Here is a 24,551-nt window from a genome sequence, read left to right as displayed (position 1 = left end):
CACATCCTGTTAATCCACAGCTCTCAGGACTATTGTCATTCTGACAATATGTCCCTCTTCAAACATTCACAAATTTGGGCTATTACCTTTCAAGATGCAATGACCATCAAATTGGTGAACAAAAGTTGGTTAGAGATACTAAGTGGGATTAAGTTGCGATAGGCTACAACAAAATGGAGCCAGAGATTCAAGTGGGAGAATGGACGAGACGGAACATGATACGGTAGTCAGAAGCGCAGAAAGGAATTGAGAAACAAAGAAAACATTTGGGAACCCTGTGCATTTAAGGGGGCCTGCTAAATGAGAGCTTGAGCTGGGTTATATTTGGAGAGGACTCAGCACATAGTTCAATCAAGGAGAAGATAGCAGGAATTTTATGTCTGCAACATTTCACAATTTTTTGAATGTGCTGAACTGTCAGCTAATATTAGAAGTGGATAAAGACTGAAAGAAATAGAAAAGGAGGATAAAGATCTGGAATAAGGGAGTTGGTTTTAGAATTTAAGTATAGAATTTAAACAAAAGAAAAAGACTTGCTTTAAAGCTCAAGGTTGTATTTGCTGAAGTAACTAGCAAGATTAATGGCCACTGGTTGATTTACCAATCAAGGTGGACTGCACCATTAGAATCCTCCCATATTCCCTTACAGCAGATACCTAAAGTTGTCTTTGGCATTTTGCTACTTGACTTTAATTTGCCATTCCCCTCAACTTTCTCTTGGAGACATTTTTAGCTGCAGCAAATGCCATGGGGTCAAAAAGCAAAATATGGCAGTCGCTGGCAGTCAGAAATAAACAAAATGCTGAAAATGTCTGGCACGTCAGATAATATCTACGGAAAGATAGAAGACAAATAGTGCTTCGAGTCTCAAAGATTTTGTAAGAACCTCGTTCTATGACATAACACCCAAATTGCTGATGCTGCCTTCTTCTGCCAGCTAACATTACTTGACCCAAAAGAGTTTTCAGCATTTCCTGTTACTTGCAATTACAAACAGCTGGTGACTTTGTGATGTGATCAATGAATGAGTGAGTGCAGGCAGGCTAATTAACAAAACATGAAAATGAAATCAGATTCTGTCTTCAACCAACACTTTTTCTAGCTGTAGGTAATGGATAATAATTCAGAAGCAAGATCTCTGGGCGATTTTCCACCTTCCAGGCCTAGTGGCACACTCTCCACTAAAAAGCCAACAGGCAATTCAGAGGTTAAACCTAGTTCTTACCTGGATTTGGTGGCTCCATTTATAAACTGTACTTACCAATTGATCTATCAGGTGAACTGAGTGCTTTTTAAATATTTGCCAGTTCTAGTTTAAAAACTTTATATAGTCTTAAGATTAAATCAAAATGTAAAGTTCATTGCTGACCAATGAAGAGGTACTTACTGGATGGCAATGAATGCAGCAGAACTAGGAGATTAGAAAGGACCAGTGATTCAGCAATATTATTTACACATTCTTGGTTTGCTGTCACTATGTTCACTACCTGTGGCACAATAGTAAAACATTCAGAAACATTTCTCATACTCCTGGCAAGCACATTCGACAACGTAAAAGCATTTCTCATCACATACTGTCGATAAAACAAATCTTAAAGAAGTTGCAACATTAAAATGCACTTTTGTTTCCAGAATTGAATATTGGATAAACTTCTGTAAATACAGTAAACTTTTCAAATAAACAGGGTTTTTCACCAAACTTCAAGTCAGATCAGTTTAATTCACAAGTAACCCATCCTAATGGACTCATTTATACATTAATCACATTTATTGTAGCAGGAAAGCCATCACCCAAATTGAACAAATACTTTTAAAAATCAATCCTTCCAGATTAGATTTGCCACTGAAAAATGTTGCACTAGGAAATTACCTTTGACCAAAGCAAAAATCACTTTGCAACGCATGTTAAAAAACACTAGGTTTAAAAGCAATTCTGCTAGGACTGAAGCTAGCATTTCTGCTACAGCACATATAACCTTCAAACTTTAGCCCTAAACAAAATACAGCCCTCTACACGTCACACTGCAGCGTTAGTACATGCCACTGACCAATCCTATTGAGAGAACCTGTGTCCCATTGACATTACCACTGCTTACATCTCCCAATATTAACATCACAGGGTTACTGCTGACCAGAAACTGAGCTTGGACCAATGACACAAATACTATTAAAATTAAGTCAGAGGTTGGAAATACTACAGCAAGAATTACAGCTTCTGACTGTTCAAAGCCTGCCAATACTGTCCACTTTAGTAGGTAGGTACGACTAACCAGCAGCTCAACACTAGCCAAGACAAAGCAGTTCACTTGATCAGCAAACAATCCACCAACTTAATTATTCACTCTCTCCAAAACTGACAGTGGCAGCACTATATCAACTAGTTCCCTTCGTTGACACTCAAACAGCATGGGTATCAGCAGCATTATCTCAAATAAGTTGAAAATAAGTGATAAAAGCAGAGTAAATCTTAAAAACTAAAAAAAAGTGAAAAAGTTATTTTTAAAATTGGTTTTATATTGCACATGGACGCTTTAAAAGAATCATAGATGACCACAGTCAGAATTTAATCAGATGCTTAGTGCCAGCAGGCATTTTTATAGTACCTACAGGACACACTGCAGCAATTCAGCAGTGTTTTCTTCAACAGGACCTTCCAAAACCATTACCTCTACCATCGCCACCCCAGTAAATCAAAGACAGTAGACCTTGGGGGCGGCTCAGTGGTTGGCACTGGTGCCTCACAGCATCAGGGACCAGGATTTGATTCCAGCCTCAGACGACTGCGTGGAGTTTGCATGTTCTCCCCATGTCTGCGTGGGTTTCCTCTGGGTGCTCCAGTTTCCTCCCACAGTCCAAAGATGGGCAGGTCAGGTGAATTGGCCATGCTAAATGGCCCATAATGTTAGATGCATTAGTCAGAGGGTAATGGGTCTGGGTGGGTTACTCTTCGGAGGATCGGTATGGACTTGTTGGGCAAAATGGCCTGTTTCCACACTGTAGAGTATCTAACCTAATCCCTGTGAGAACACCATAGCCTCAAGGCCATCCTGACTTGTAACTGTAATTCCTGTTCCTTCACTGTTCAAGGATTTTTTAAAAATTCAACTTCTCTTCCCAACTGTGCTGTGTTTGTACCTGCAACAGATGATGAACTGAAGCAGTTCAAGGCAATTGATGATGAGCAACCACCAATGGCTCAGCTTTGTACCCTTGAAAGAAGAAATATTGTATTACTGCCACCTGGACACAGAGGAAATTATTTTCTAAGGGAAAGAGGCAGCAACCACCCATATTCTCTCCAGAGAAATGAGCCTTATGTTAGATAGTGAGATAAGACTGTCTCCTCAAGGAGACATAGCTGTTTATTTCAGTGTCTTCCTCTAGATTCAGAGCCTCATTTTCTAAAGATGCTACAGTTAGAAAGGCTCATTTTATTAATATCATCACAAGTAATTGAGGTTACACAATAAAAACTGAATTCGACAGAAGCACATCGACTAGCGAGGACGACTACTTCAAACAGCAGAAAACACAGTTAGCTCCAGTATAGAAAGAGAGTTCAGTTACAGGTTTTGTTCTGCAAAGTGCCATGGGATGTTTTTGAACATTCTGTAAATGCAACATTTAACCCAGCTCAATTGCAAACAGCTCTAGATGCATCCTCACTCTAACCAGATTGTTTCAAACTCTGAAAGCTGATTTGCTACCACTCTGCTACTCCAAAATGGCAGCAAAGGGATAGAGATTCTCCACTGCTTCTTGTGAACAGTTCAGTGCAACACAGGATACCCTACAGTCAGAATGCTCAACTATTTCACAGTGCAGGTGGTGTGTAGCAAACCAAAAGCAACCTTGAACTGAGAAGCCAACTTAGCACCAAAATAATCCATTGCTTACCTCCAAGGCAAGTTGCTGAACCTGACCAGCTCCATGCACTCTTAGGAGAGAAAATATCAGTTTAAAATGCCCAATGCATTCAGTCTCAGCACCTGCAATAAAATTCAAAATGAAAACCAGCAGATGCAATATGGACCAACCACAAAAATCAATGAGTAGGCATAGAAGAACCTGACATAAAAGAACTGAAGCATTTTTCTTCACAATACAACTTAGCTTCACAAAGTGAGTGGTCCAAAACTAGAAAACCATCTGGGGGAAAATACTTCAGGCAGACCAAAGATATGCCTCCTCCGCGTACCATATACAGAAGTCTTAAAGCATTTGAGCACAGAGGCAAAAATAGATTCCAAGATGCAAACTGCAGAAAGGCATTATGTGGACATTATGCTGCAGACAAGGGTGGTGGAATGCGTTGTAGGTAATCTAATTATATCATCCAAACCACCACACAAACCAAAGTGCTCTAACTTGTAATTTCAAAGAACTAGTAGATTTGAGATGTTTGCCAAGATACAGTTTGATTTTTGAATGAAATGCCTCTAAAACTAAGCAATATAGTGCAGTCACCATGAAGAATTACATACAATGAGCTTGATGCAATCCAATTTAGTAATAGCTTGCTTCTTCTTACTCTCAAATGTTGCATATTCCAAACACCATTAGTTTTCCAATTTAAAAAAGAAAGCCTCAATGAAAACCAGAACACAGCAACAGAATTGGCTAACCTTCTTCAAAATTTAAATCACACAACACCAGATTTTTAACTTCGTACACTCCAGTCCAACACCGGCATCTCCAAATCATGACTTCTTCAAAAGCGTTGTGTTAAGCAGCCTATGAGCTGCTCAGAAAGAGACAGCTAACCATGCCGAATCTTTTCTCGTATGTTTAAGGTCCCGTCCATTACTTATAAAATGCAAGAGCTTGTATGATAGGCACGATAAGACCCCAGAAGCTATTGCCAGTTAACCTGATGACGATATTGTTTGAAGTAGTGTTGGCCACAAAGAACTCTTCACATTTCTTTGTTAAGTCCCATGGGATGTTTTACACTTACTTGTGCAAACAAATCAAACTTCCATTTAACACCACATCCAAAGAATAGCGTCCCAAATAATACAGCCGTCTCACAGCTGCTAAACTAGAGTGTGAGCTTAGAATACATTCTCAAGTTGCACCAACCTGGATTGTTTTTGATGACGTTACGCAATGCCTCTAGAGCCATTTCAGCTCGCCTTAACCTGTCTTCATGCTGATCAGATTCCACTTTCCCAGTTTGGGTGATAGCCATCAGCGTGTGCAGATATTGTGCTTGCGATCCTATGTAATCAAGCAGGCTTGCTGTAAAAGCTTTTGGAAGCTAGGAAAGGAAAAGCAAGTTGAAACTGTAATAGTTGCCATGAAAGGAAATATTAATGCAAGTGGCTTTAAGTTCCAATGTTAGCTTCTGCACTGCAATTTTAATCCTACTTCTGAGTAGAAGAGAGTTCAGTAAAATGAACATTTTGAAACTTTAAAACTCTTAACTTTGAACGAAAATGATCCTGTTGAACAGATTCTTTAATCCAACGTAGAGCCATAGTTGGCAGAAGATAAGCATAACTTAAAAAAAGCTCTACTCAGCTCTTAACTGGTATAAACAATGTTTGAACATTGAAACAATGCAGAACAAAGTCACAAGGATGATCCAAAATGTAAATGAGTAAACAATAAACCTTTTGCAGTTTTGCAAGCATACCTGACAATAATCGGATACAAGATTGAAATTGTGAGAAGGAAGTGGAAAATTAATTATGCATATAACATTAATAGAAGGGAACAGCGATGGAAGTTAATACAAGGACAGTTTGTAAAAACAGAAGAAAGTTTTCGGAAACACTACAGCATCTGTGAAGGGAGAAGCGACGTTAACTTTTAAAGTTGATGACAATTCATAACAGGGAAGAGTTAAATATCCAATAGGTTTTGAGCAAGGGTTTGGTGGGACAGGTTCAAAAAGGAATGTGATAAGGTCAAGGACAGAACAGGCTGAAGGGTTAGTCTCGCACAGAACTCCCTGGCATCAGGCACCAAGTGAACTGCTTTGTCCTGGATGATGTCAAGCTTCTGGAGTGTTATTGGAGCAGTATTTATTCAAGTAGGGAATATTCCATCACATGTGAATTGCACCTTAGAGATGATGGACCAGTAATAGACAGAAGAGTTGGTTACTTCATGTCGGATTCCGAGCCTCGAACTTCTCTTAGAGCCAAAAGATGCACAGCACAGAAACAGACTCTTTGGTCCAACTTGCTCATGCCAACCAGATATCCTAAATTACTCAAGTCCCATTTTCCAACATTTGGCCCTTGTCCCTCTAAACCATTCCTATACCTATACCCATCCAGATGCATTTTAAAATGTTGTAATTGTACCAGCTTCTACCAGTTCCTCTGGCAGCTCATTTCATATACATACTACCTTCTGCATGAAAAAGATGCCCCTTAGGTCTCTTAAATTTCCTCTCCCCTAAACCTATTCAGTTAATTGTGGGCTCCTCTACGCCAGCAAAAAGACTTCTCTATTTATCCTATCCATAGAACATAGAACATTACAGCACAGAACAGGCCCTTCGGCCCACGATCTTGTGCCGAACATTTGTCCTAGCTTAAGCACCCATCCATGTACCTATCCAATTGCCGCTTAAAGGTCACCAAAGATTCTGACTCTACCACTCCCACAGGCAGCGCATTCCATACCCCCACCACTCTCTGGGTAAAGAACTCATCCCTGACATCTCCCCTATACCTTCCACCCTTCACCTTAAATTTATGTCCTCTTGTAACACTCTGTTGTACCCGGGGAAAAAGTTTCTGACTGTCTACTCTATCTATTCCTCTGATCATCTTATAAACCTCTATCAAGTCACCCCTCATCCTTCGCCGTTCCAACGAGAAAAGGCCTAGCACTCTCAACCTATCCTCGTACGACTTATTCTCCATTCCAGGCAACATCCTGGTAAATCTTCTCTGCACCCTCTCCAAAGCTTCCACATCTGGTCGCCTCACTTTAAGAACTGCACACAGTACTCCAAATGTGGCCTAACCAAAGTCCTGTACAGTTGCAACATCACTTCACGACTCTTGAATTCAATCCCTCTGCTAATGAACGCCAATACACCATAGGCCTTCTTACAAGCTCTATCCACCTGAATGGCAACTTTCAAAGATCTATGAACATAGACCCCAAGATCCCTCTGTTCCTCCACCTCACTAAGAACCCTACCGTTAACCCTGTATTCCACATTATTTGTCTTTCCAAAATGGACAAGCTCACACTTGGCAGGGTTGAACTCCATCTGCCACTCCTCAGCCCAGCTCTGCATCATATCTAAGTCCCTTTGCAGCCGACAACAGCCCTCCTCACTATCCACAACTCCACCAATCTTCGTAACATCTGCAAATTTACTGACCCACCCTTCGACTCTCTCATCCAAGTCATTAATAAAGATTACAAACAGCAGAGGACCCAGAACTGATCGCTGCGGAACTCCACTTGTAACTGGGCTCCAGGCTGAATATTTACCATCTACCACCACTCTCTGCCTTCGACCGGTTAGCCAGTTTTCTATCCAATTGGCCAAATTTCCCTCTATCCCATGCCTCCTGACTTTCCGCAAAAGTCTACCATGGGGAACCTTATCAAATGCCTTACTAAAATCCATGTATATTACATCCACTGCTCTACCCGCATCCACATGCTTGGTCACCTCCTCAAAGAATTCAATAAGACTTGTAAGGCAAGACCTACCCTTCACAAATCCGTGCTGGCTGTCCCTAATCAAGCAGTGTCTTTCCAGATACTCATAAATCCTATCCCTCAGTACCCTTTCCATTACTTTGCCTACCACCGAAGAAAGACTAACTGGCCTGTAATTCCCGGGGTTATCCCTATTCCCTTTTTTGAACATTCGCCACTCTCCAGTCCCCTGGTACCACCCCCGTTGACAGTGAAGACGAAAAGATCATTGCCAACGGTACTGCAATTTCCTCTCTTGCTTCCCACATAATCCTAGGATATATCCCGTCAGGCCCGGGGGACTTGTCTATCCTCAAGTTGTTCAAAATGTCCAACACATCTTCCTTCTTAACAAGGATCTCCTCTAGCTTACCAGTCAGTTTCTCCTCTTCAACAATACGGTCCCTCTCGTTCGTAAATACTGAAGAAAAGTACTCATTCAAGACCTCTCCTATCTCTTCCGACTCAATACACAGTCTCCCACTACTGTCCTTGATCGGACCTACCCTCATTCTCGTCATTCTCGTGTTTCTCACATACGCATAAAATGCCTTTGGGTTATACTTGATCCTATCTGCCAAAGATTTTTCATGCCCTCTCTTAGCTCTCCTAATCCCTTTCTTCAGGTCCCTTCTGGCTATCCTGTATCCCTCCACTGCTCTGTCTGAACCCCGTTTCCTCAACCTTATGTAAGCCTCCTTCTTCCTCTTTACAAGACATTCAACCTCCCTCATGATTGTATAAATCCATGCCCCTCATGATTTTATAAATCTCTATAAGGTCACCCCTCAGTCTCCGACACTCCAGGAAAAACAGCCCCAGCCTGTTCAGCCTCTCCCATCCTGGCTATATCCTTTTAAATCTTTGCTGAACCCTTTCAAGTTTCACAACATTCTTCTGATTGGAGGGAGACCAAAATTGCCTAACCAATGTCCTGTACAGTCACAACGTGACCTGTCAATTCCTATATTCAATGGCCTGATGAATAAAGGAAAGTATACCAAACGCCTTCTTCACTATCCTATCTACCTGTGACTCAACTATCAAGGAACTATGAACCTGCACTCCAAACTTTTCCTTGTTCAGCAACATTAGCCAGGACCTGACCATTAAGTGTCCAAGTCCTGCCTGAACTGCCTTTCCAAAATGCAGCACTTCACATTTATCTAAATTAACTCCATCTTCCACTTCTCAGCCCATTGGCCCAGCTGATCAAGATTTGTTGTATTCTGAGGTAACCTTCTTCGCTTTCCACTACACCTTCAATTTTGGTGTCATCTGCTTATATAGAATTCCTTGGATGCTCCTTAACCCTATTTGCCAAAGTGCTCTCATGTCCCATTTTTGCCCTCCTGATTTCCTTAAGTATACTCCCTACTACCTGTACACTCCAAGGATTCACTCGATCTCTGCTGTCTATATCTGACATATGCTGCCTCCTTTTTCTTTACCAAACCCTTAATTTCTCTCGTCATCCAATATTCCCTACACCAACCAGCCTTATCTTCCACCCTAACAGGTACATACTGTCGCTGGACTCTCGTTATCACATTTTTGAAGGCTTCCCATTTTCCAGCCGTCCCTTTACCTGCAAATATCTGCCCCCAAACTTTTGAAAGTTCTTGCCTAATACCGTCAAAATTGGCCTTCCTACAATTTAGAACTTCAACTTTTAGATCTGTCTATCCTTTTCCATTCCTACTTTAAAACTAATAGAATTATGGTCGCTGGCCCCAAAGTGCTTCCCCACTGTCACGTCAGTCACCTGCCCTCCCTTATTTCCCAAAAGTAGGTCAAGTTTTACACCTTCTCTAATAGGTACAGCCACATACTGATTCGGAAAATCGTTTTGTACACACTTAATACTATGGCAGTCCTGGTCAATGTTTGGAAAGTTAAAATTCCCTACCATAACCACCCCATTATCTTTACAGATAACCGAGATCTCCTTACAAATGCGTTTCTCCATTTCCCATTGATGGTGGGTGGGTGTGCCCGGGGAGGGGGAGGCTATAATACAATCCCAATAAGGGCTATCCCTTGTCAAAAACATTACACTCCTTCCTCCCCCCACATTTCTGTAATTGCTATGATATCCCAATCCCATGTTCCTAACCATGCCCCAAGTTCATCTGCCTTCCAATAGGCCTCTTGCATTAAAATTAACGCAGTTTAATTTATCAGTCCTACCTTGCTCTCTTCTTTGTTCTTGCCTGCCTGACTCACTCCTTTTCCAAACTGTACTAGTCTTCGATTGATCTCTTTCCTCACTACCCCATGCCCCACCTTACTAGTTTAAATCCTCCCAAGCAGCTCTAGCAAATCTCCATGCCAGTATACAAGTCCCCTTCCAATGCAATCCATCCTTCTTGTGCAGGTCACTTCTACCCCAGAAGAAATTTCAATGATCCAAAAATGTGAACTCTTCTCCCCTGCACCAGCTCATCATCTGCTCTATCCTTGTAGGCACAATATCTACATGGCAATTCCAGCTCAGTTTGTGGTCAATGGCAATCCCTAGGATATTAACAGTGGGGAAATCAGTGATGGTAACACACCATTGAATGCTAAGGAGAAACATTAGCTGCTCTTGTTGGAGAGGATATTTATGGTATTAGGTTCCAACAATAGGAAATTACGCTGAACACTGGAAAAAAAAGGAGATAAAAGCAGAGAATATTTGAGAAAATATCAATAACATTATAAAAAGGGAACAAAATCTTGTATAAGCAAACAGAGCAAAAGGAGATGCAAAAGGGATATGGGGCCAATTAAGGACCAAAGAAAGAGTGTGAAAACTGTATGGCTGCAGTACTAAATAAGCATTTCACAACTGTCTTTGCAAAACAGGATGGGTGTTATAAAATGTTACAGAAAGAGCATGAGGGCACAGCAAAACTTGTAGGTGCAAACTATGAGTACAGGTGTGAAACACAATAGGTTACAGAAGGAACTAAGTAATCCCTGATCGGAATTGGAATACAGAAGAGAACAAGAACAGAAATTGCTGGAAAAACTATGAGACTGGCAGCATCAATGTAAAGAAAGCAGAGTTAACGTGGAGTCCAGTGACCCTGGATTTGCTCCTCCCTGGCTTTTCTTCTCCTCTTTGTCATCTTCACCAGCCTTACAAACCTCTAAACTAAGGTGGTACAGTGGCTCAGTGGTTAGCACTGCTGCCTCAGATTAAGGGATTCTGGCTTGATTCCAGACTCGGGGAAAGGAGTTTGCACGTTCTCCCTGTGTTTGCGTGGCTTTCCTCCGGGTGCTCCAATTTCCTTCCACAATCCAAAGATGTGCACTTTAGGTGGATTAGCAACGGGGAATGCAGGGTTACAGAGGGGGCTTGGGTGGGATGCTCTTTGAAGGGTTGGTGTTGACTCACTACGGGGATTGTATAACTCATTTTCTGTTAGCCAGTTATTTGTTCCTGAAAGCTATAAACTACACATTTCCACAGAATGAAGTAGCTTTTGGGATCTTACCTCTAATGGAAACGTTGGCTGTTCATTGTAGACTCTGACAAAAACTTCACCAACAATCAGCTCTTTAGCATGTTCACTGAAAACAAACTCAGCACCATAATTTTTATCACAATCCCCCTTGAAGAAAATCAAAATACTGACAATTAGTTAAGTGCTAATTAATGTAATTAGACTACAAACAATAGTGGTTAATAAAGCTACGGTAAGATTTTGAGAGCTAGTTTGAAATAAATTAATATTTGAGCAAAACAATTGGTGAAGTGATCAAAGTGATGATCTTCAGTCATTGAACACCAACATCAGACATTCCCAAAGGTGTCATCTACTAGAGCAGTTATAGAATGCAACATGCGCAATTTAAAAATAAAACATATGGTGAAAGCTGTTTTGCTTAAAAAAAAAAGGAAATTGTGCTGAATTGTAGCAAGCAGCTATTCCCGAAGATGATATTTCACAAAATTGCATAAAATCTCAGCCCTTCAATGTTCAAATTCTTCATTAAAGTGTAGAAGCAGCTGCTTCTAGAATCATATCAATGTTCATTTTATAAAACAAGTGCTTTTTGCAAACATGCATTTTGGTTAAAACATCAACTGTAAGTCACCGCCAACCTTTTGCTCCTCCAATACTGGGACACTGAAGGAACTGTTGTGGTGCACACCTTTAATTCCATTCCTTCACCACCGACTCCTGCCCTCTCCATTGTAAAAAGGTGAGCCAGACTATTTGCAACCTCAGCATCCTTGTTTGCCTCCAATCCAATCATCCTCTCGATCACCAAGATTACCTACTCTAAAAACCATCACTTCCAACTTCAATACTGCCTTAGTTTATCTGCTGCTCAAGTCCTTATTTAGGCCTTTGGTCCCTCAAGAATCAACTCAATGCTCTCCTGATCAACTTCCTACTTCACAACTTTTGCAAACTTTAAAACAAATCCAAACTTCTGCTGCTCTTTAGCATTCATTCAACAAGCTTGCAGCTTTCAACTCCTACAACATTGTATTCTTAAGAATTCTTATCTTCAAATCCATCCAGAACCTAATGTTCCAATTCTCCTGATTAATGCAAGGTGTTGTATTAAATACGCCATTTAAAAATAAGTAATCTTTCTCATTGCTTTATAATAGTAAAAGGCTTACCCTTTTTATCATACTTTCCTGCTGCCGTTCAAGGAACTCTAGCAGCTCAGCCCGTGTTCCATTGCTCCAGATTAAATATGGATTCTCAGTGTTACTGTTGAGCATCTTGAGAATCTGAAACAAAGCATGTTCTTGGACATGAGAGGAAGATAGTAATGTTTCAATCCTTTTCACATGAAGTCTCCCAAGGATTGAGAGGTAAACTTTTTCCAAGACGACTGTCATCCACGAAGAAGTACTTTTTGCACAACTCCATTTACCATCACGAAGGGCAATCCATGGCTCTGACCTCAACTGGTTTTACTCATTTGTTGGCGCTGAGAGCTACACAATTACAGTGGAAACTTGATTATCTGAACGAGATGGGCGGACACTACTGTAGTTCCTTTTCCCGGTGCTTTCCCCACAGCCCTGAAAATTTTGCCCCTCAAGTATTTACCCAACTCCCCTTCAGACATTTTGTTAATCTATCACCACCTTTTCATTCAGTTCACTCCAGATTACAATGTTGTGTAAAACAGTTTTGTTCCTTCAGGGATGCTGGATTGATTGCATTGCCGTAGACAAAGTGAACTCAGCAAAAAAACAATAAAAAGGAGGGGACTGAAGTATGATATAACATTACCTCCGCTGGAGTATCTTTTGACAGCCTCCTTGAGACATAAGGCGATAACAAAGCTGCCAAACATTTTCTTATTGTAGGATTCTCAGGTGTTGCCTTTTCACCTGGTAAATAGCCACCTAACCGACTCAGTGCAGTCACACAGAGCTTTGCAAGACTATTAGAAACTTCCTGTTCAAAAGAAACAGAACAAGGCAATTGATTTCACAAACATAAGCCCACTTAAAGTCCACTTCTGATACAAACGGATCTGGGCAAAACATTGGAGCAACATAGAAATTAAAACCCAAGTGTCAGAGTCAAACAGCACCTTTGGTCCAACCAATCCATGGCGAACATAATCTCAAACTAAACTAATCCTGCCTGCTCCTGGTCCATATCCCTCCAAACCTTTCCTATTCATTTACTTATCGAAATCTCTTTTCAAGATGTCTGTGCCCACATTCACCACTTGCTCAGGAAGTTCATTCCACTTGACCCACTGTGTTAAAAAAAAAAACATTTTTCCTAAAATCTCTCTCCTCTCACCTTAAAAATATTACCCCGAGTCTTAAGTGTTAAGAAAATTTCCCAATTTCAGATACTGAAATGTTGGTACCTGCTGATTTGTTTCTTCACACTTTTGAATTCCACTTTCTTCCAGTGTGTAATCATAACTGAAGAGGTAGACTAAAAGATGCCACAGAATACCAGCTTGGAATAAATGCGTTTGTAACCAGTAATCCACAGAAAAGGAAGCAACACATTCAACTGCCAACATGGCCACTCGTGGTAGGCTCTGTTCACAAATAAATGCACATGAAATGCAAACTTAAAGACTGCCATTTTACCAACTGCATTTCAATCAACTGAAGGTTATTCAAAGCAATTTATGTAACATTGCACTTTAGATACAAATTCTGTTGGTTTCCTTTTTGCTAGTAGTAGACAAATAATTTAACTGGTCTTTTAAGAAAACCTATAATGATTTGACAACTCTTTTTAGTCATGCTCACTGCAAAAGTACCTACTTTTCCATAATAGAGCAATCTGCAGAGGTCTCTTATGATGTTTGGCATTTCTGTTATTTTTTCCCTGCATTCCTCAAACTGAGCTGCAACACTGTAACATTTACAGATGTGGCCACAAACCTAAAACAAAAAAAGGCAGAATATGAATTGCTCTGCATCGACTTAAGTGGAGAATTTCAAGTCATACTATTCTAATAATTTTACCTCCACAGCCATATCACCCTTTTTGCTGGACTGTGTTAACACTGCCACGCAGCGTGCAAAGCCATCTTGGAGCACCTGAAAAAGGAAAAGCAACAATTTGGAAGTTGATATCAATCCAGTCTATGCTGCATCAATGCATTTACATTCTTCCTTAAATAAGGAAACCAAAATTGCACACAAAATGAGGTTTGATCTCACTAATACCCTATCTAACTAAAGCATTACACCTTACTTTTATGTTCGATTCCTTTCAAATGATAACATCCCATAGCTGCCTTAATCACTTACTGAACCTACATACTAACCCTGTGACTCATGCACAAAAACAGAGATCCATCTATATCTACAACTTAGACAGGTGTTCATTTCAGTACGGTTTTTAATTCCTCCTGTCAAAATGAACTTCACATTTTCCTACATTATACACGTCCTGTCATATTTTTGTCCACTTACACAACCTACATCCTATGCGACTTCCTTGCCTTTTTCACCACATTTTGCTACCTATCTTGACGGAATCTACAAATTTAGCTACCGGGTCTTTGCTGCCCAACTCCAAAGTCTTCTATATAATTGAGGTCCCAAAGATCCCTGTGGAAGTCCACTCGTCACATTCTGACAGTAAGACAATGACCCATAAATGCATAGTTTTCTATGAGGCAATCTTCTTTCTGAACTAATGTGTTATGCCCTACACCATGAGCTTTTATTTCCTGAAATCACCTTTTTGTCAGGCACCTTGTCAAATGCCTTCTGAAAATTTAAACTTAGTATATCTGCAGGCTTCACTTTATCCATAGCACGCCACTCCTTCAAAAAATAAATTAGTTAAATCTGATTTTCCTTCCACCAAGTTGTGCTGCCTCTTCCTAATTAGGTTAAGCTTTTTGACATGCAATGTAATCTCTCATGATCAATTTGAACACATGTTCCCATGATGGGCATCAAGTTACCTGGACTATAGTTTCTAGTTTTCTGCTCCCTCAGTTTTTGGAACAGAGGGGTTATATTTGCTGCTTTCCAGTCCAAACCAAACTTTTGTTCAATTTAAGGAATTTGGAAAATTAACACCAAAAAGTATCTACTACTGGATTAGCAACCTATCAAAACCTTAGGAAGAAACCAACTGAACCCAGTCAGTCCACAATTCCATTGATTTCCTCATCTCCATCCCCGCTGCTGGTTTTCGCCACTCTGACAAAAGATATGCAATGGCTTGTTCAAAGATTTTTAAAGGCACGACTGCAACTAATCCTCACATCTTTGAAGAACTTCAATCTGAAGCCATTCTAAAATGCTGCTGCTGGGCAGTTTTCTTGTGCCAGTTAGTCTCTCAAAAGTATCAAATCCAGATTCTCCAAACAGTTACATTCCCTTGTGTAATCAATGTGAACACCGCAGAGCTCCATTTCTGCTTCAAGTTTAAAAAAAATACTAACGCATCCTCTGCAAGTCCAAGCTCTGTTATCGTTCATATTTCCAAAATTAAAATATGCCATCCTTACAGCACAAACATTACTGAGTGGGTTTAAACATTTCCAGTATTCGTTTATCAGCTAAATCTTTCCTCCAATGTTGCTATAATGTGTGTACCAGATGACAAGAATAACTTTAAATAGTTAATCTTATGCTTTCCCCAAACACATTATACATTATTATTGCGCATATTACCTCTATTCCATTCTCTCTACGAAGTTCCTCAGCATTTAATGCTGAGCAATTGACAGTATGGAAAGCCAATTCAGTGGAGGCCGGCAACAAGGACACCTTGCTAAATAGTTGGTCATCCGAAGTTTCCATGGTAATGGTCTTAATCAACATTGGGTACCCTGCATACTTATAGGGCTCCAAATCTACAAGAAGAACAGATGATAGCATCCAGAACTTCAAAAACACGTTGTACGAGAGATTCATTAAATTGCTATGAATTACTTTTATTCTACACAAATTTTGATCATGTGAATTGTGTAAATGCTATTATACAGAACTCAAAAGCTAAAAGTCCTTGATATACACTAACAAAGTTGAGAAACTTCCCTGAAATCCTTTGAGCTGTTTAGTGTTTCATGCAACTGAATTAATCAAAACAGATTATTAGACTGGACAGGAGGAGTTAGGTGCTTTGCTATCATTGTGGATAGGTTTTTAATGAAAACAAACTATTTCTAAACAAAACTACAAGATAACTAATATTCCATTAACTGTACAGAAGTGGGAGTGCATGGAGAAAAGAGCAGAGGGTACCTAGAATAGAGGAAGTGTGGTGGATTAAGAAAGTGATGAAGCTGGTATATTAACTCTCGTCATGAACAATTGCTCTTTTTGGTACGGAGTGGGATTATCTGTGGACTTGCCTCCACAGGAAACTTTCAAATTTGAAACTACTGGCACTTGCTGGAGCATTTAGAAAAGTATTACTATTCAGTACAGCAAGACTTAGATTCAGCCATTGGAGGAATTCAGAAACAAATCAATCTTGTCTTCTATCCTCTTACATACTCAAAATCTTTGAACTGTAGCAAAAACATCTGAAATTAGCTCGACATGAAATCAACTACAGCAGGTCAAAGCAAAAATTAAATCAAGAACTGTTAAAGTACATATCATTAAAAATCTACTTAAGAACAGTTATACAGGAGCAACTTGCTATAGATGGAGAATGGAGGTGGTTATTTATCCCATTCTGTAAATGCTTTGACAGTGTTACACAATTAGTCCCATTCCCTTTACATTTCCCACAGCTCTGCAGAGTTTTTCATTTAAGTAATCAGCTATCTTTCTTTAGCAAGCTCTTTTCAAAATGCGGAAAGCAGTCATAAGTCACTGTATTAAAAGAATTTTTGTCACGCTTCTGAATTATTTGACTTTTTTTTTTTATGGCTGTCCCCTCCGGTTATTGACTCTTCTGCTGCAGAAAATTATTTCTCTTAACTCTATCCAAACTAATCATAATTCTGAACACCTCTACTAAATCTGCTATTAACCGAGTCTGTCCAAATACAACTAAGTTTTTTCAGGGTTTCTCCACAAAACTGAAGTCCAGAGCACCTCCTATTATGTTAATGATAATGGTCTAATGATCAACTGATCAGTTAGGGTTTGATCAACTCTGTGGGCTAGTGTATTGAAACCTGTATAAACACAATTTAAGTTGTGAAACAGTAAACCAATTGCTGCGGAGTTTACCAGGCAGCATTTAATTTACACAGCACATGGAGTCCTTAAAAATGAACTGTTAATGGCAAGGTGAGCACGCACGCACTCACACACACACTCTTACACTTCAACCTTTCCCATTATTGTAAGGAACTCAATCAATTTAGTTAAAACAATAACAAACTTTACTGAATCCTTGCAGACTCATTTATTAACCCATTTTTGCAAACCAATTAAACTCTTTCTCTCTTGGGGTTACTGTCTTTAAGAGCTTTATCACCAATTATACCAGGCTGGTTAGCTTGTGGTGACCAGGTTTTATCTCTCTCCATTTTGAACAGAGATGTAATACTTGCAACATTCCTGCACTCTGATACAGTACTACTCCCGCATCTAAAAAATGGATGGAAGATTATGGCTTGATGTTCCAGTCTGTATTCAATTTTTGCCCCCATCTCCCCTACATCTGATTCACCCCATCTAGAAGAAATCACATTTGTCAAGTTATTCCAAGAAACTTCTGCAATTCTTATGTTAATTGTCCTTACCCTGTTTGTATCTGTTGAAGAGGATGCTCTGCGTTTTCAGGATAAGGATAATGTTCTCTGGATCAGGTCCATCCACCATTCTAATTGACTTTGTACACAAGTATTCATAAGCTTTATTCACTCTTTCAAAGATATCCTTGAAAATCAAACCATGCAAAAGGCATTTAATATTGCAAAGGGAAAGAAAATTTAAGATTCTACCATTTCTAAAACAGTACCCCGACTCGGTTACCGATTCTGCTGCCACTAGTTTATTATCGCCAAGGTCCAAAACACGAATTCCTTTTCAATATCTCCAGCTCTCTTTCCTCCAAGATGCTACTCAAAACCTACCACTTCGACCAGGTTCCTGGATACCCGCCCTAACATTTCACATGGATTGATGTGAAGGTTCTTGGGATGTTTTACTGTGTCAAAGGCCTGATACAAATACATGGTGTTGTGATAATAATTTATCTTTAAGGAATGTCACTTAGAAATAAAAATAGAACTGACATTGAAAGTGGAGAACAAGATCAGCAGAAATCAAATCTTGGCTATACGTCACTCGAAGTCAGCATCCATAAAATGCACTGGCCAACTTCAGATTATTATATTTCAACACTTCATACAAAGCAAAACATCCCTGCTACTGCAACCATTCTTTCAAGGCCAGTGTGTAAGGTTATTTCTATTCTTTACACAGGACTTACTCGGCCGTCAGGATTTTTGTCAGGATGATATTTCTGAGCAAGTCTGAAGTAGGCTTTCCTGATTTTGCTCTCGTCATGCCTAGCAAGAAAATTAATGGCACAACATGTTACTTATGAACAATATTCATCCAGAAAAATCAAGAGTCTTTATTCAGTCTTCCAAAATTGTTCCTTTTTTGGTCACCATCAAATCTCCAAATCTAACAAAAATTTAGAATCGAAGCTCATTTCACAAACACAAAATTACAATTCCTAAGCTGTGTTTGTGTCATAGACCTGTACAGCATGGAAACAGACCCTTTGATCCAAATTGTCTATGCTGACCAGATATCCCAAACTAAATCTAGTCCCATTTGGCCCATAGCCCTCTAAACGTTTCTTATTTATGCACCCATCCATATGCCTTTTAAAAAATGTTGTAATTTGTACCAGCCTCCACCACTTCCTCTGGCAGCTCATTCCACATAAGCACCACCCTCTACATGAAAAAGTTGCCCCTGGAGTCCCTTTCAAATCTTTCCTCTCTCCCCTTAAATCTATGCCCTCTAGTTTGGACTCTTAGATTCATGGAAAGCAATGTTGCAGGATTTGAGTGTCTGTTTTGCAAACAGACATTCCATTAGAAGAGTATTTATAAAGAAGTTAACCGATTTAATAAAAGCTTTGTCAGCTACTAAAGACTCACATTCCTTGTCCTTTTGGAAGGTTCAAAACCTGATATGCGTCATCGACTGACATCGAAGGTGGTTTCTTTTCCACTTCGTTTCTCCAAGCATCAAGAGTGTCTTTAAGCAACTTTACCTAAATACACAGGCAAACACAAATCGTCACAATTCCCATATTTTATGATGATTTTGACTCCACTTACTACAAGACTTGTTCTATTACTATTGATGTAATGTTAAAGCAAACAGACACTGATAATTGAAAGCATATTCAACTCAAGAGGTAAATACCAATTATCCAACGTAGAAAATATCTGCAACTGTTTTGTTTAAATATAGTACAATGGACATAATGCAGTAACTGGACTATGTAGAATCATTGATTCTAAGTATTAAACAATTTCAAGAAAGCACTGCAAACATTAAGTGGCAAGATCTGGACATGCTAATTCAGTATAAAGATTATTTTTTTTTGTTCAGTTTAAGTAATGAGTTGCCATACAATAAACAGTCATCTTCAAGTTGGCTACACAGTTGTCACAGTCTTACACCAAGTGCCATGTCTCAGTCTCTGACCAATGACATTTGTTTGAAATCTTCTGCCTATGTAAGAGATGGATTTAATTGGACCTATTAAACGACATGGATACACAAGTTTACTTTGATAGCACCCACCAACTCTGTTGATTACTGATGCAGAACAAAGACAAACAAATGGTTGCTCCACTTTTGCGGTGTAAAACATAGAACTATAATGATTTCACCATGGACAGATGCCCACGCCATCAGATAGTAGTTAATGGGTTCAAAGACATGCATCATCTTTTCCAAACCAAATGCCTGACTTATTTTAAGAGAATTTGATTTGAACCAATAGAGAGTACACGCTTTGTCATATCCAAATCAAAACAAAACACTGCAAGGAGCATAAGGAAGTGAAAAATGGAACAGTTATCTGGGATCATAGAGGTTCACATTGACAACTGAAGGAAAGGTGCATCACTCAAATATGGACAGGCACCAAAGTTTTGTGGAAAGAATGACCAACTACTGATGGGATGCAATGACAATGTTCAGATTAAATTTTGTGAACTGAAAGTAGTACAAAAGTGATTATCTAAAGGATAACTATGTGTCAGCAGCGAGCTAATGTAGAAAAGGACAAAACCATATTCACAACCACTGGGAACCCTGAAGATCTTTTAAAGCTGATTGCTGCTAGTCTCTAATCCATCAGCTAAGAGGTCAACCTTTTACACTAGTGATAACCAAATTCCATCTCCTGACAATATTGGGCAATTTACTGCTCTGAGGGATGACCTTTCCAACATTATCCAGTTTCGAAGTTTTTTTTGGATAAAGTTCATAAGACCATAAGACATAGGAGTGGAAGCAATGCTATTCGGCCCATCAAGTCCACTCTGACATTTAACCATGGCTGATGAGCGTTTCAATTCCACTTACCCACACTCAAGCCCTTAAATTCTTGATCTTGCAAGGAATTATCAATCTTTGCCTTGAAGACACCGAACATCCCAGCCTCCACTGCACTCCGTGGCAATGAATTCCAGAGGCCCACTACTCCCTGGTTGAAGAAATGCCTCATTTCCATTCTAAATTCACCTCTTCTAATTTTAAGGCTATGCCCACGGGCCCTAGTCTCCCCGCCTAACAGAAACAACTTCCCAGGGTCCACCCTTTCTAAGCCATGCATTATCTTGTAAGTTTCTATTAGATCTCCCCTCAACCTTCTTAACTCTAATGAATACAATCCCAGGATCCTCAGCCAATCATATGTTAGGCCTACCATTCCAGGGATCATCCGTGTGAATCTCTGCTGGACATGCTCCAGTGCCATTATGTCCTTCCTGAGGTGTTTGGCCCAAAATTGGACAAAGTATTCTAAATGAGGCCTAACCAGACATCTATAAAATCTCAGAAGCACATCACTGTTTTTATATTCCAACCCTCTTGAGATAAATGACAACATTTATGGGCGGCATGGTGGCACAGTGGTTAGCACTGCTGCCTCACAGCGCCTGAGACCTGGGTTCAATTCCCGCCTCAGGCGACTGACTGTGTGGAGTTTGCACATTCTCCCCGTGTCTGCGTGGGTTTCCTCCGGGTGCTCCGGTTTCCTCCCACAATCCAAAGATGTGCAGGTCAGGTGAATTGGCCATGCTAAATTGCCCGTAGTGTTAGGTAATGGGTAAATGTAGGGGTATGGGTGGGTTGCGCTTCGGCAGGTCGGTATGGACTTGTTGGGCCGAAGAGCCCGTTTCCACACTGTAATGTAATCTAATCTAATCTAATCTAAAAACATCACATTTGCTTTCTTAATCACTGACCCAACCTGCAAATCACCTTTAGACAGACAATCCTGGACTAGCACTCCCAGATCCCTTTGTACTTTGGCTTTATGAATTTTCTCAGTTTAAAAAATAGTCCATGCCTGTATTCTTTAATCCAAAAGAAGCAAGACCTCGCACTTGCTCACGTTGAATTTCACCAGCCATTCCTGAATCAAAACGGTCTAAAATCTTTCTGCAGCCTCCACACCACCTCAGTACAACCTGGCTGTCTGCCTAACTTCGTATTATTGGCAAACTTCGCCAGAATGCCCCCAGTCCCTTCATCCAGATCATTAACTTATAAAGTGAACAGCTGCGGCCCCAGCACTGAACCCTGCAGGACACCACTCATCACCAACTGCCATTCCAAAAAAGAACCTTTTATCCCAACTCTCTGCCTTCGGTCAGACAGCCAATCCTCAATCCATGCCAGTAGCTCACCTTGAACATTGTGGGCCTTCACCTTACTCAGAAGCCTCCCGTGAGGTACCTTATCAAAAGGCCTTTTGGAAAACTAGATCAACACCCACTGGGTTTCCCTCGTCTAACCTACTTGTTACCTCTTCAAAAAATTCCAACAGGTTTGTCAGGCATGACCTCCCTTTACTAAATCCATGCTGACTTGTTCTAATCTAATCTGACCCTGTACTTCCAAGAATTTAGAAATTTCATCCTTAATGATGGATTCTAGAATTTTGCTTACAACCGAGGTTAGGCTAATTGGCCTATAATTTTCCATCTTTTACCTTGATCCTTTCTTGAGCAAGGAAGGTTACAACAGCGAATTTCCAATCATCTGGGACTTTCCCTGACTCCAGTAATTTTTGAAAGATCACAGTCAGCACCTCTGCTATTTCCTCAGCCACCTCTTTCAGAACTCTAGGATGTAGCCCATCGGAGCCAGGAAATTTATTGATTTTTAGACCTTTCAGCTTTTCTAGCACTCTTTTGTAATGGTTACCATATTCAAATCTGTCCCCGACTCTCCTTAATTGTTGGGATATTACTCATGTCTTCCACTGTAAAGACTAGGACAGAGTACTTAAATTCTTCAGCTATTTCCTCATCTCTCAGCACCACCCTTTCAGCATCAATTTGGACCAACCCAATTTCTACTTTTGCTCAGAGAGGCTAAACAATGCAAGTACAGTCTGGGATGTTTAAACCTGTCGTCACAGGAAGATCTAACTGCAATTTTTAAAAAAACAAAGGAACCACGACTATCCGAATTTCAGATTATCTGAACAACATCGCAAGGTCCCAATGCTTGGCTAAATTGTTGTTATCCAACATGCAATTATCCAAACAAATACGCCCCGCCAGTGTCGTTCGGATAATTGAGGCTCCTCTGTACTACTCAATTTTCATTGGGATAAATTCACAAAGTGAGGGGGGCATGGTCCCCAGGATTTTGGAATTATGCAAATCAAATTAGGCACACAAAAATGGAGAATATCTAAAACATTCAAAACTTGTAATAAGACCTTCAAGCTTTTTTTTAAATAAGCCAGCAGTTGGTTGGATGAGGAAGTCTTTTGATGTTAGTTGCAGATTTATTGTGTTAAGAGAATATCTACACCATTTCATTAAATGGTTTTAGGTAAGAAACAAACTGCACAGGAATCTGATCAGAAATAATAAGATCAAAATAGGATGTTGCTCCTTGAAAATCAATCAGCTTGGTCACCTGAAATTTATGTGATGTTTCAGTGCAAATCAGAATTACATAGAATTGAAATACAGGAAAACCAAGGATAAAAACAAATCGCACTCAAATCCATAATCTCCAGTGTGAAGGGGATGAGACCAACACGTGGCAATAAATTGCTATTCTGTTCGGCTATGCGGGAACACCATTCCCACAATCACATAACATCCTAACCTTAACACATCACAGTTCAAGTTACAAATCTGGAAATCCCTAAACATTAAGGAAGTGCCTTCGTGACAAAAACAATGACAGTTCAAGGCTGCACCCATCACATTTAGGAGCGAAAAAGGGAATAAAAGCCCTAAAAGATGACAATTTCAACCTGCCAATGAAAAAAGCATTAATCTATATCAAAAGCAATATAGCTAGAGTGTTTCCCATTTGCAAATGTTTTATGGAGAAACATACTTCAAGGTTTTCTGACACTATCTTGACCAATTTTGCTTAAAAGAAATCGATCCTGAGAGACAACTTATATCAGTAAACTTACTGGATCTTTTATCGGCCAGTCAGGGAAACGTGTTGCATCACAGAGATGTTTAAGATAGTAGATGTTACAGAAGAGCTCATTCTCTAGTTGGGGATAGCTGATGGCAGGAATGGGGCAATATTGGTAGAGTGCTCTGGTGTTACTTTGCAGGCGTGGCGTAAAATCTGCCAAATGGGCAGCAATCTTCTCAATTGTCAAACGCCTATCATAAAAAAAAGTGACTGGTTAAATCTCAGACAGCTGACACTTTTATCCACAGTACTGCCATCCAAAGTTAATTCCAGTTGACCAACATACACTGCATCCTAAAACCAAACAAATGCAGACTCTGAAAAACTACAAATAAAACAATGAATTGAAAATGCTCATGCAGCAATAGTTTAAAAAAATGTGTTAAATGAAGGTTTATACTTGTAAAGGTTAACATTTGTCCTTTCTTTACAGTTGATGCCTGACTCACTCAGCATTGTGTACCTGGTTTTACATTTCATGCCCAAGCAGCTTTTAACATGCACTCAGAGCTTTTTACATTTCAAGCTCTAAGTGAGAGATGCTGGTAGCATGTAATCTAACACTCCCATTTTAGGTAGTCCAAAACACCCACAACCAATTTCAACTCTGGTGTTGTACAGCTACATAAAATTAAAACTTCCTGTGGTATCGTCAGAGCATAGAAGATTAGGCCTCATTGCACTAGCGTGACGTTGGCTTCACATTCCAATGTTGTCTACATAAAAGAAAAGTAAATTAGAGACGGTGTCGTGCTGCCATGGGCCACTAGGAACTGTAAAACTGGCT

At 39.9% G+C, this 24,551-nt stretch overlaps 1 protein-coding gene across 8 annotated transcripts in view; it reads right to left on the bottom strand.

Annotated features, from left to right (window-relative positions):
• dnajc13 (dnaJ homolog subfamily C member 13) overlaps positions 1-24,551 on the bottom strand; it is a 151,429-nt gene that overhangs the window by 30,718 nt on the left and 96,160 nt on the right. For all 8 annotated transcript variants that reach the window (XR_015752825.1, XM_043719456.2, XM_043719454.2 and 5 more), the window contains 14 exons: positions 23,754-23,955; positions 19,222-19,337; positions 18,537-18,615; positions 17,845-17,980; positions 15,812-15,993; positions 14,141-14,215; positions 13,937-14,056; positions 13,525-13,704; positions 12,930-13,097; positions 12,305-12,418; positions 11,163-11,279; positions 5,083-5,260; positions 3,898-3,989; positions 1,388-1,487 (listed from right to left, as the gene is read on the bottom strand). Coding sequence is in view for 7 of the 8 variants with exons in the window: in XM_043719456.2 (XP_043575391.2) it covers positions 1,388-1,487; positions 3,898-3,989; positions 5,083-5,260; positions 11,163-11,279; positions 12,305-12,418; positions 12,930-13,097; positions 13,525-13,704; positions 13,937-14,056; positions 14,141-14,215; positions 15,812-15,993; positions 17,845-17,980; positions 18,537-18,615; positions 19,222-19,337; positions 23,754-23,955 (1,859 nt within the window). In the remaining variant the exon portion in view is untranslated. The remainder of the gene's footprint in view (positions 1-1,387; positions 1,488-3,897; positions 3,990-5,082; positions 5,261-11,162; positions 11,280-12,304; positions 12,419-12,929; positions 13,098-13,524; positions 13,705-13,936; positions 14,057-14,140; positions 14,216-15,811; positions 15,994-17,844; positions 17,981-18,536; positions 18,616-19,221; positions 19,338-23,753; positions 23,956-24,551) is intronic.

The sequence above is a fragment of the Chiloscyllium plagiosum genome, unplaced genomic scaffold (assembly GCF_037043375.1).
Source record: "Chiloscyllium plagiosum isolate Xiang-an unplaced genomic scaffold, Cpla_swu_hap1 HiC_scaffold_34, whole genome shotgun sequence".
Classification (NCBI taxonomy): Eukaryota; Metazoa; Chordata; class Chondrichthyes; order Orectolobiformes; family Hemiscylliidae; genus Chiloscyllium; species Chiloscyllium plagiosum.
Note: the sequence above shows the minus strand (reverse complement) of the source record. Positions and strands in the feature narration are given on the sequence as shown.